The 12,140-nt window shown below is 38.5% G+C and overlaps 1 protein-coding gene across 1 annotated transcript in view; it reads right to left on the bottom strand.

The window, feature by feature from the left end:
* GYS2 (glycogen synthase 2) overlaps positions 1-7,541 on the bottom strand; it is a 39,508-nt gene extending 31,967 nt beyond the window's left edge. The window contains exon 1 of the mRNA XM_006199922.4: positions 7,222-7,541. Within this exon, the coding sequence (XP_006199984.1) occupies positions 7,222-7,339 (118 nt within the window). The 5' untranslated portion in view covers positions 7,340-7,541. The remainder of the gene's footprint in view (positions 1-7,221) is intronic.
* Between the last annotated feature and the right edge of the window lie 4,599 nt (positions 7,542-12,140).

The raw sequence follows: 12,140 nt of genomic DNA, 5'->3' as shown, positions 1-12,140 counted from the left end.
TGGTATTCCATTTTACCTCTCTGGCATTGCTGCCATCACTATTAAAAAAGCACAAAGCCCCAAAATAGGTATACTTCTGAAAAATACGCATACTGTTATACTCAGCGTGTCTACATCTAGAAAACTGTTCTGGAGGAAAAATAAGAAGATACATGTGTAACGATATTTATTAAAGAATTATAATGGGGGAGGGTATATACAGCTCAGTGGTAGAGCGTGTGCGCGTGCTTAGCATGCATGCATTCCTGGGTTCAGCTCCCAGTACCTCCGTTAAAAATAAATAAATAAATAAAAATAAACCTAATTATCCCCCTAAAAGAAAATGTAAATAAATAAAAATTAAAAAAAAAAGAATTATAATGATGAAAAATTGTAATCAACTTAAATTGAACTAGTTAACTCAGTTAACCTGCCTAAGGCTCAATTAGCTTTCCTGTTCAGGTCCTCCTACTGCAATTTCATGTGCTCAAGGTCCATTTCAGGCTCCCTCTGTCCTCCTCACTTGTATACGCCAACTACTTTCCCTCGATTTTCACTCTGTCTATTTACCATCTTTTGCCCCAAATACTTCCTCTCTCGGTGTGCTAATTATAGGTGAGGGTGATGGCATAGAAATGTGGTCATTCCCATTTTCAAATTTGGAGTATAAACCCAAGGTTCACCAATGCCTAGTTTTTCATGAATTACTGTTTTACCACAGTGTGGGTCATTGAATTTGGACTTCCCCTTTACTTTCAAACACGTACTTTGTATTTTATTGATCTCTGCTTTTCCTGAAACAACATGAGAGCTAGCTTTAGTGTGAGGGCAAAGTATCAGGGTTTTCATAAGAAAGAAAGGTTGAGCTATCATAGCGAATAAGTCAATGAGGAAGCCGAAACCCAAGTTTGCATCCAAGAACACTGCTAGTATTGTTAAAAGTAGGATTCCAATGCAGTATGGAATGTGGACACCAGCCAAAAAAAGGAGTTATATATTATAATATATAAATATAAACATATATATGGGGAGAATCTTCACTATTTTTAAATGGTTAAAAGTCAGAGAATTTAGACGTCTAGGATTTCAATATGCATCGCTACTAATCTGACCCCCCGTCCCAGGACAGAGCTGCTGAAGCAGGGAGAGTCATTCCATGTTAGACATCATTCTCTGAGGCAGAAGTTCTGTTAGAGAGTAAATGCTACTGGTTACCATTGTCACCAAACGTTCATGTGCCTAGCCACCTGCTGGGTCTGTGCTTCAAGTCAAAGCAGCCGCAGGCCGGGGCAGTGGGAGATGAAAAACAGGCATGCCCCGCCCTGATTACATCCACAGTGGCAGCTCCGAATGCTTTAGACCAGAAGGGCTTAGTCATGGCAATCTTGATGAAGAGGAAGTGGGGAGACCAGTGCTCGTCTTCAAGCTATGTTTGCACCAAGCATCGTTCTTTCAGAGATTGTGTGTTTTGTGTGGTGGGGCGTGGGATGCCTTTGACACGGCCACTGCACATCCACACCAGGCAAAGACACCCTAAGCTCTAATTACAACATTGCCCATGGTTGCAGGAACCCTGATCCGTGTCCTCCCCTCCCCACTCCGCCCCTTTCTGCTTTTGCATTAAACGAGAGAATCATGGCGTCACTCAAAGTGAAAGCCAGCATAAAAGTGGACACTCTGACTTCCCTACTTTATGAACCAATTTTATGAAGAAATAATAATAATAATAATAATAATAATAATAATAATAATAATAATAATAATAATAAGCTAACGCCTACAGAGTGTTTATTATATGCTAGGCACTGTTCTAAGTGATTTACAATCGGTGTTTCTTTTAGTTTTCACAACACCGTTAAGGTAGGTGCTATTATTACCTTCATTTTTAGGTGGGGGAAGCTGAGACACAGTGAGGCTCTGAGAAGGATCCAGCATTACACAGGTCATGATGGAGTCGGGGTTCCAATCCAGGCAGTCTGACTCCAGAGCCCATAAGCTTTCGATAGCAAGATTGTAAGTATAGTTGTCCCCTGGTATCCACAGTAGATTGGTTTCTGGACACTACACCCCAGTGACCACTGTGGATACCGAAATTCAAGGATGCTCAAGTCCCTTATATAAAATGATGTAGTGTTTGCATACAACCTGCTCACAGCCACCTAGGCACTTTAAATCATCTCTAGGTTACTTACAATATCTAACACATAAATCTAATTACCTTCTCCCACAAACAAAAACCAACCCCCCCCCCCTCAAAAGCCCATCTAATACAATGTAAACGCTGTGTACATAGTTGCTGGTACATGGCGAATTCAAGTTTTGCTTTTTGGAACTTTCTGGATTTTTTTCTTTGACTATTTTTGCCCCAAAGTTGGTTGAATCCACAGATGCAGAACCATGGGTACAGAGGGTTGGCTGTAACTCTACGGAGCAAAATACTGATGAATGTCTGAAAGTGGTGGTGGGAGAGGCAGAGGGGGAAAATGAGCAGTATCACAAAGAGACAAGAGCTTTAGGTCTTAGGGAGGGTGGAATCCTTTCTATTCTGCTCTAGAGAAAGGCCATTTGGAAAACAATACTTAGGGGAAATAGCTTTTAAAAAAAATCTTGCATTTCTGGGTTAATGAAAAGGAACCCAGGGATTTAGGGAGCTTGAGGGCAGTGGTTCTCACATTAGTCATAGAGGCCTTTGGAAATCTGATGAAATCATTCAGTCTTTTTCTCTGAAATAGTACATGCAGATACGAGAGCACAATTTTCAAATACAATTTTAGAGGGTTTACAAACTCCTCAAAGTTCAATATTTTAACATTTTTTGCGGGGGGATATTTAGGTTTATTTATTTATTGTTTTTTAATGGAGACACTGGGGATTGAACGCAGGACCTCATGCATGCTAAGCATGTGCTCTACCACTGAGTTATACCCTCCCCCCTTCCTTGAAGTTCACTTTTAATCAAGGTCCCCACCTTTTGAGCTTCTGCCCTAGAATCCAGTGGCAGACTTACAGTCATAATCAGTCCCTACCACATCACTTTGACTGTAGTTTTCTGTTTTTCCATGTGTCTTTTGTACCATGTGACCCAGAACTGTGGTGTCGAGTTTGAGGAGGGAGTTGGTGAAAGTATTATGTCCAGCGGTAGGGTGGTGTAGACAAAGAAGGTCACTCCCATGTCAGTAAACAAAGGATGTTGCAGCCACTGCAATCCCCCATTTGTGTACCCCAAGGGGATTCAGGATGGAGAAAAACAAGATATTGGCCATAGATAGTTAAGGTGCACATCAAAGGAATGATTTCAATGAACCCAGATACTTTTTTCCAGTGGGGAGAGGGGACGGGGGGAGACAATACAGGACTAGAGAGAAAAAGGCTTATTATGGGATGATTTGAAATCATATGTGTGAAACTTGACAAGTGTAAAACACTATAGAAGTTAAAGAATATTTCTTTCAATTAAAAAATGTTTAGGAACCACTTCCGAATACCTAGTGTTTTCCACTATCTAGAACGTCAGTGGCTTCCCATCATTCATGGACGGAAAAATGTAACTCCTTAAGGCTATGAACTCATCATAAACTTCACAGTCCAGCCCTTGCTGGTCTCTCCCATCTTCTCTCTTGCGCCCCTCCTTTTCTGTCTCTGAGCATCCCTCAGATCTTTGAGCAGAGTATACTTTCTCACCTCTGCATCTTGGCATGTACGGTTCCCTCCCAAAGAAGGATGCCGTCTCCTCCGTCATCTCTATCCAACAACTATTCATCCTTCAGGCATCACCTCAAATGTCTCTTTGCTAAAGGTTTTTTCCAAGCCTCCAACTAGATAGAAGCCTCCCCCTGCCCCCACCAGTGGACAGGCAGACCTCAGAGACATTAGAGGTTCAGTTCCAGACCACCCCCATAAAGCAAATACTGCAATGAAGCAAATCTCGCGGTCTTTGGTTTCCCAGTGCATATAAGAGTTATGTTTACACTACTCTGCAGTCTACCAAGCATGCAATAGCATTTTGTATATAAAAAAAAAGTGCAGACCATAATTTAAAAATCCATTATTGTTAAAAAAAAATGCTACCCATCACTCGAGCCTTCAGCAAATTGTAGTCTTTTCGATATAGTAACATCAAAGATCGCTGGTCACAGATCACCAAGACAATACAATAATAAGGAAAAAGTTTGAAATGTTGTGAGCATCATTAAAATGTGACACAGAGACATGAAATGCATAAATGCTGTTAGGAAAAATGGCGCTGATAGACTTGCTTGACCCAGAGTTGCCACAAACCTTCAATTTGTTAAAAAAAAAAAAAGTCATATCTGTGAAGCCCAATAAAACAGAGTCTACCCGTGTGGTCCCAGAGCGCCTTGTTCTCTTATTCTTATACTCACTACATTTGACTATATTTGCATGGTCGTCTATCCTTCTGCAAGTTCATAAATTCTGGAAGATTGGGAATCAATGCTGTACTGTTAAATTCTATGCCCTTCGTTTCCCAGGGTCTGATACCCAATAGACACTTGATGAATCTTTATTGAATAGTAAATGGGTGAATGAATAAGAGCAATAAATTTCAAGGTTAATGTGAACAAGTGGAAAAGGTGATTCCAAATTCTAAGCATTAACATCCAATAATTTAACCATGACTCTCTCAATGGTTATATTTTACACATTTCCATTGTTTGTTGGAAAAATTCTGGCAGTGAGGAACTTTTTCCCCCTCTGTAAGAAATCTTTTGCTTTCTTAGGTATGAATACATTCTCTTGTTTGCCACAAAACATTGTAAGATGGCTGGAGTGTATTACATTCATTTCATCATGAAGAAACTGATGTTCAGACAATTTAAAGGGTTTTTTTCTGAGTCTCAGAAATCCCTGAACTTTTTGACTGCAAGTGCTGTGTCCTTTTACCTACAGGACATTTACTTAGACACTGCACGTTTTAATTTTTAATTCTTGCATAGTAATGAAAGAGAGAAGTGCACTCAGAAGCGACCTAAATGCTAGTCCTAACCTGTTCATTTGCTTGATCATTTACTTCTTCTCATCTACGAAGTGATGGAGTTGAATTCATGATCTCTAAGATGCCTCTTACCACTGCTTTGAACAACAGGGAAGCAAAAGTTCAAAGTAAATTTTTAAAAGAAACTATAGTGTCAATGTATTGTCAGGGATGAACACCATAATGGTCCATTTATATAAAAATTTCTTTAAAATCAGACTGTAAATAAATATTAAAGCTATGTTGGAGATGATATCAACTTGGGGAAGTCACTTTTGTGGGTCCCCTTTTGATAAGAAAATCCCCTTCCTCTTGCATGGGAAATGAAAGAAAGTATGTAGCAAAGGCAGCAGGAGGTTGAAAAAGAAATGTATTCGTGCTTTCATGCCAAAAAAAAAAAAGCAAAAAATAAAACAAAACAAAACTGACAAAAAGCCAACCAAACAAAAACAACGTTGAACATTTTCGATGCACCAGGCATGGTTCTAGGCTCTGAGGTCAGCATGCACGTCATCAGGTTGTAAACTCGAGGGCTTAACAGTTAAGTTTCACCAGTGTGTGTCCAGCACTGGAAGACAATGCCCCATTCACTTTGCTAATGAAGAGAAAAGAAGGAGGAGAAGGACTCTGCTCAGGTGCTGGAACCCACACAGAGGTTTTCTGAACTGATTCCTGGTGCAAAATAGTCCCCCAGGTTTTTCCATCAATAATCTGTGTCCTTGAGTCCCTGCCTACTCTGTCTGGGATTTCTGTGTAGTAGAGATGGCCCTGTTCCCAGGAGTTTGGAGCACATTTTAAAACCTTGTGATTGGAAAAAGAACAATAGGAACAGCTATTTGTAAAATACTTCACTTTTCCATATTAAGGTTTCTGTCCTTTTTGCTTCCTCCTCACGAAATTGCGAAGAGGAATTCTGCGCTTTGTTCTTTTACATTCATTCTGTGCATTTCTAACAGGAAGAATTGATATTTAATTTTGATTGGATGATATTAGGAATTTTATGAATGCATACACATGAGAACTTTGAACACTGAGCATAAGGTAAAAATTAGAACAGATGCTAAACAGAATTTCTCTAATTTTGAGGGCTTTTGCTGGCTCTGATTAGCCCAAAGGAAAAAGAAACGTATCACATTCATGTTTATTTCAGATCCTTTAAATTACTGCAGTGAACATGCAAAAAAAAAAAAAAATGAAAAATAACCATGTAATAGATCATACCACATATTATCATTTCAGATCCTTCAAATTCCACAGGTATCACTGTGTTTTCCCCGTCAATCATTCGGGCCTGCTTCTTCATGACCTGGAAGCACTCAGCCTTCAAAATCATGACTTTTTCTTACTCATATTCCCTCAATATTAGTGTCACTAGTCTCAACACTTTTAAACTAGACAATATTAATCCATAAATAATTGGTTTTTAATAATTTTACAGACACTTTTATTATAAAAATCATTTAGGTCACAGTCCTTTGCCTTGCCTTTTCCAATTCAGCACAAATGAGATTATACCTTTTTAGGAAATTATTTTGTCAATTTGATTTCCTTTTTTTTTTTTGTAATTATTATGTATATATAGTATTGAAGAAAAACTACATGCATTATTCTTAATAGGAGTTCAATACCATGCCTTCTGAGTTGCTTCTAAGTTAAAACTTTAATTCCATGTTCATCTTGAATTATCAGAAATGCCATTGAAAAATTCAAATAATTATAAGGGTTTCTAACTGGGCCTGATCAGGTACAATTCTTCCTAAGATAAAGTACAATGGGGAGGGTATAGCTCAGTGGTAGAGTGTGTCCTTAGCATGCATGAGGTCCTGGGTTCAATTCCCAGTGCCTCCATTAAAAAAAGAAACAACCAAGATAAACCTGATTACCTAAGATAATGTACAAAATTGTGCTTTTTCGCTAAGAAAAATCATTAAACCAAAGAAGTAAATATTAACTCTATATTACTGTTTTGTCATAACATGGATTTCAAACTTTAATTCAAATGCCCATTCCCTGTCAATGATGAGTATATTTAATTTTCTTGCCCTTCAACACATGCCCAAGTCTAAGCTTTCATTGCCTGTTGAAACAGACAAGGTTAAGCGTAACCTGAATTTATATTCCAGTTTAAACAGTTTCCTCTCTCTGTGGCCATTCATTCTCACTAGAGAACGTTCTGTGAAATCCTAATCTACATGCTGTCTGCATTCTTCGGAGATCTAGCAAATAGCCCCTTCAGGGCCAGTACAAACCTTTATTGGTCACTTCCCAAGCGACTTCAAAGAGCAGTAAATCCTCCACAGGAAGTTGAGCTTCCCACCGAGGCAGCCCCCCCAGGGACGTCACAGACAGAGATCGACCTCGGAGCATTCTTCCTTTGGTTCTCTCACAGTTTTGAATCCCTCTTGCAATTAAACTACAATCCCAGGAGCCGTGCGCTTTAGAGACACGGAGGTTCAGAGCTGGCAGACCACCCGCTTTGGTAGCTTCTCATAGGAATCAACCAGCAGAAAAGAAAGCTCACGTGCTCCCCAGAGAAGTCCCAGTTAAAGGGGGACTTCTCAGCTCCTTTGACAGTCTTTCTGGGAAGGTCCAGTGAGGACAATGTCTCCAATCAGTATTGATCAACCCAGACAGCCCAGAGCAATCACAAGTAAAACCCTCCCATCTGGGGCTTAGGTAAGCACCCTGAGGGTGATGGGACCCTCCTGGGTGGATCTGGATGTGAGCCCAGACCTTTAACCCTTGTCCTTTTGAGCAAACTCCTAGACTCACACAGTGACCAGTGCTTATTTCATCACCTTTAAAGTGATCCAAGAGTAGCAGTTCCCCTTATAAAATTTGCAGACCATTCTAAGTTACAGGTAGAATTGACTGGAACATGATTCTAAGCTTTAAATCCCTTTAGATTTCCTTGGAATCATTTTTCCTTTTGAATCGCATTTCTAGGTCATTAAAATTTTTTTCCGGTTATTTTATTGTACATTTACAAATCGAATTTTGATGATAGGCATAGATCTTGGTTCCTGTTTTCTCAATTACTTTTCTTAAAAATTTCCCTCTGAAGAAGTATAAGTACCAGCATGTCTCTGGGTGTAACATACAAAGACTATAATTTTGACTGGTCAGTGATGATCAGGCTGTGATATTAGATTTAATGAGGTATTAGAAATTAATTTTAGTCATAGTTGTACATTTACCTCAAATATTATCAAATTGATGAAGAATAATTCAATGGATGTAAAAATGTTCAAATATGGGAAGAAAATTGCAAAAGATACTGGGTTCTGAAATATGACCAGGATCAATTTGTCAATAAATGCTACATATTTATTCTTCCGTGTGTGGGTATGCATCAAACTACATACGTGCTAATTTAGATACAGTCACAGATACAATCTATATTGTTCCTAAACAGAATAAAGACATTCACAAGCATGCTTAGTTTTGAAATATTTTTACTTTACAGATTTAGCCTACAATCAGTATTTTTACATTATTATTCCGTATAGCAGCAGAATTGAAATTCACACAAAATATCTTTTACTTGAGAATTGTAAGCAGAATTCTCCCCAGAATGATTTGTTAGTGCCATTACTATTTTTATTTTTCTATTTATTATTACTATTTGTTTTTTGTTAGTACTATAACCTAAAAAAGGTTAGAATCTTTTATTAGGTCTTTAGCCATTTTCTGTATGGTGGGCCTTATCTACTTAAGCATATTTTAATGACTCAAGGTAGAGAAAATTGTATTTCAATATCTGGTATTAATAAATCAATATGAATCAAGTAAAATATGTCTTCCATGATTCAGTGGCATATTTGATTCTTATCTTTGTCTATAGAAGTAAATTTAAGCATATAGATTATTATCCGTTCATTTGAGTTGTGGGGAAAAAAGTAATATGGCTAATCAAAAGATTCAAGTACTCAGACAGTAAAAATCAGAGAATAATCGAAATGACTTTCTGCTTCACAGAATGATTTGCTTGTGTTGACATAACCCCGGTGAGTCCTGCAAATAGAAATGCCAATAAAACCAAACAGAAGAACATGTTGACAAGAAGTGAGAACGGGGCGGCAGGGCTATGACAGAGCTTGAAGTTGGCATTGTCCAGTCTCCGCAACCCTGAGACTGGTCCTTCCAGGGCTGAACAAGCCCCAGGACAGCTGATCCACGTTATCCAAGTCCCACTGTAAGGCTTTATTCACTGACTTGTGTGCCAGACGCCACGTGATTGGTTGTCAGTTAATCCCTGGGCGGGGGGGGGGGGGTGGTCAGGGCAAGTCCGATCTCCCACTTACCAGCTATGGAACCTCCCACCAATTTCTTAACTAAGCTTTTGCTTTCTTCCTAAAATGGGGGTGAGATCATTTATGCAAGGGACTTAGTATTATGCCTGGCACTATGCAGACCACTTTAGTAACTTTCAGCCTTATTTATAAGGCCTACGGTGGTCAATCAAAGCTTCCCCTAATAGCAGAGGTTACTGTTGGAGAGAAGAGGAGTAAAAAGGAAGCAAGTTTATTCAGAGAGATGCACATTCATAAACAGCACACCATCCGCTCAGGAGGGAGAGCGCCCTGCCGTGTGGGCGTGGTTAGTTTTCATGGGCTGGGTCATTTCGCGTTACTATGGCGTGCCCTTGATTTCTTTCTTGCGCAAGACAAGAACCTGCTCTCTGGTAACCCCTCCTTTTTCCCATTGAAATTTCGATAGAATCCATAGGACCACCTTTTTTTTTTTTTTTTAAATATCAGTTAAAAAAATCAGAATCTGGAGCCAACGTTGCGAAGTTGAGAGCAAACTCTGCCCAGAGTGGAAACCAAGGCCTGATGATACCATAGGTTGGTCAGATTGCTGGAGAGATAACACAGTCAAATCGTTCTTTAAAAAAGGGCTTTGGAGTCAGGCTAGTCTCAGTTAGAGCTGAACTATTTACTGGCTTGTGACATGGGGGTGGTAATAAATATATCATAAGCTTGTTGCGGGCATTAGTTAAGAGAATGTATGCTCGTCCATGGTACAGTGTCTTCCAAATCCTGCTTTGGCTCGGAGCTCAGAGACTGCAATCTGGATGCATGAAGCTGAGCATGGCAGGCCAGCCCAAGCTGCGAATCTGCCTGTGTCCTGGTCTCAACTCAGGAAATCATTGGTTTCCTGTCACCTAGACTCCCTTTTCTCTGAGTTCTGCTTAGATTAGGGACACTAGTGTGGAGGTTTAGTTTCCTGACATTTTCCACCAAGTTCAGGATACAAAATGTGGCCAAATCTTTTTACACAAGAATTTTATATCAAACACATATAGATATCTTATAAAATACATATCTATAACAAATATGATGAGCATAACAAGGCAAATTACATATTACATATGTGATAATGTTAAACTAATTTTCTTCCAAAACAGTGTCATGAAGATAGCTGATGTAGTTATATTTGTTATTTCTTTTGTTTAATATAATGAAAGACACTCAGGTATCAGTATGGCCATTGTACTAAAGTGATCTCTGCCAGGTGGAGTACCTGCTGGTAACAACCCCTTTCCCTTCTAGTCAACGCTTAGTGTAGTTATCTGCACCAGAGAATCAGTCCTACCCAGCCCTGATGAGACCAGCAACGCACAGGACCCAATTAACTCCTGATACCATCAATGTTCATCAGATGTTCCCCTGAGAATACATATTTTTGGATCTACCTGTTTCTACCAATCTAGTAAGTCTCCACTTTTGTTTGCAGAAGGCATAAAAGCCTGTTTTTATTAAACACAAATCCTTGGATGCGATAGTGTCAGATCAAAAGGAAAAGACATTACTCAGCCCTGTTAGAAACACAATTCTGTAGGAAAATCAGATTTTAAAACTTGATGTTAGATATATTCATACTGAAATTAAAAAAAAATCGTATCTTTCAAAATGTGAAAATGAATATATGTATGTATATCTATGATTGAAACATTATGCTGTACACCAGAAATGGACACATTATAAACTGACTATACTTCAGTAAAAAAGAATGCAAAAAAAAAACTCTTATCTTTCACAAGATCAGTACCAGGCTATTTCTCAATCACTGCACTTGGAAGAGAAGAAGTATTACTTTATGTGGTTGGCAATTCCACACGCACTTTATCTAGAAAACAAGTTATTCCTATAACACTGAAATGGTTCCCAAGGAATACTGTGGGATCAATCTCTTGATATGTTTATAAAACTTTTTAGTGTTGATTTAGATTGGAAGCCTGAGAAGAGGAGAGAGATATTAGAAAATGCCAAGAGATTTTTTTTCTAAGTCCATGTGAGCTAGCAGACACATGGCAACTATGTTCTGTTATTTGCTTTATGAGGTCTTTCTAACACAGAGCTAGAAGGTAAGTATGTGTGGGAGGAAAATATATATTCCAGTACGTTGATATCTTAGTGATTGAGAGCATGGGTTTGACTCTTGGGGTTGCCTTTTTTTTAGATGTGTGATTGCAGTCAACTATTCTAAATAAAGTCCGTGTTTCACCAAACATGTATATAGCTGCCTAGTGGAAACCGCACATGAATAGGGGAGGGAAATAGCTCAGTGGTAGGGCACATGGTTAGCATATAGGAAGTCCTGGGTTCAATCCCCAGTACCTGCATTAAAAAAAAAAAAACCCCACATATACTGCAGTAAGCCAGAAAGAGAAAGGAAAATACCATATGATGTCACTCATATGTGGGCTCTAAAAAAATAAAAGGAAGAAAGAAAAAAGAGGACACTAATAAATTCATCTACAAAACAGAAACAGACTCAGACATAGTAAATAATCTTATGGTTACCGGGGAAAAGGGGGTGGGAAGGGATAAATTTGGGAGTTTGAGATCTGCAAATGTTAACCACTATATACAAAAATAGATTTAAAAAAGCAGATTTCTTCTATATAGCACAGGGAACTATATTCAATAACTTGTAATATCCTTTAATGAAAAAGAATATGAAAACAAATATATGTATATATATATGCAAAAAACCCACATATGAATAAATATATCAGGGATAATAAATAAGTGAATGATAAAGATAATGCTTCTTGCTCTATGATCCAAAGGACATGTTAACATTATTATAACAAAAAACTTTTTCTTTCTTTTATTTTTAGAGACAATACCTAGAAACTTTAGCTTGGCTTGCAAAAACA

Source organism: Vicugna pacos, chromosome 34 (genome assembly GCF_048564905.1).
Source record: "Vicugna pacos chromosome 34, VicPac4, whole genome shotgun sequence".
Classification (NCBI taxonomy): domain Eukaryota; kingdom Metazoa; phylum Chordata; class Mammalia; order Artiodactyla; family Camelidae; genus Vicugna; species Vicugna pacos.
This window is presented reverse-complemented; position numbering and strand designations above follow the sequence as displayed.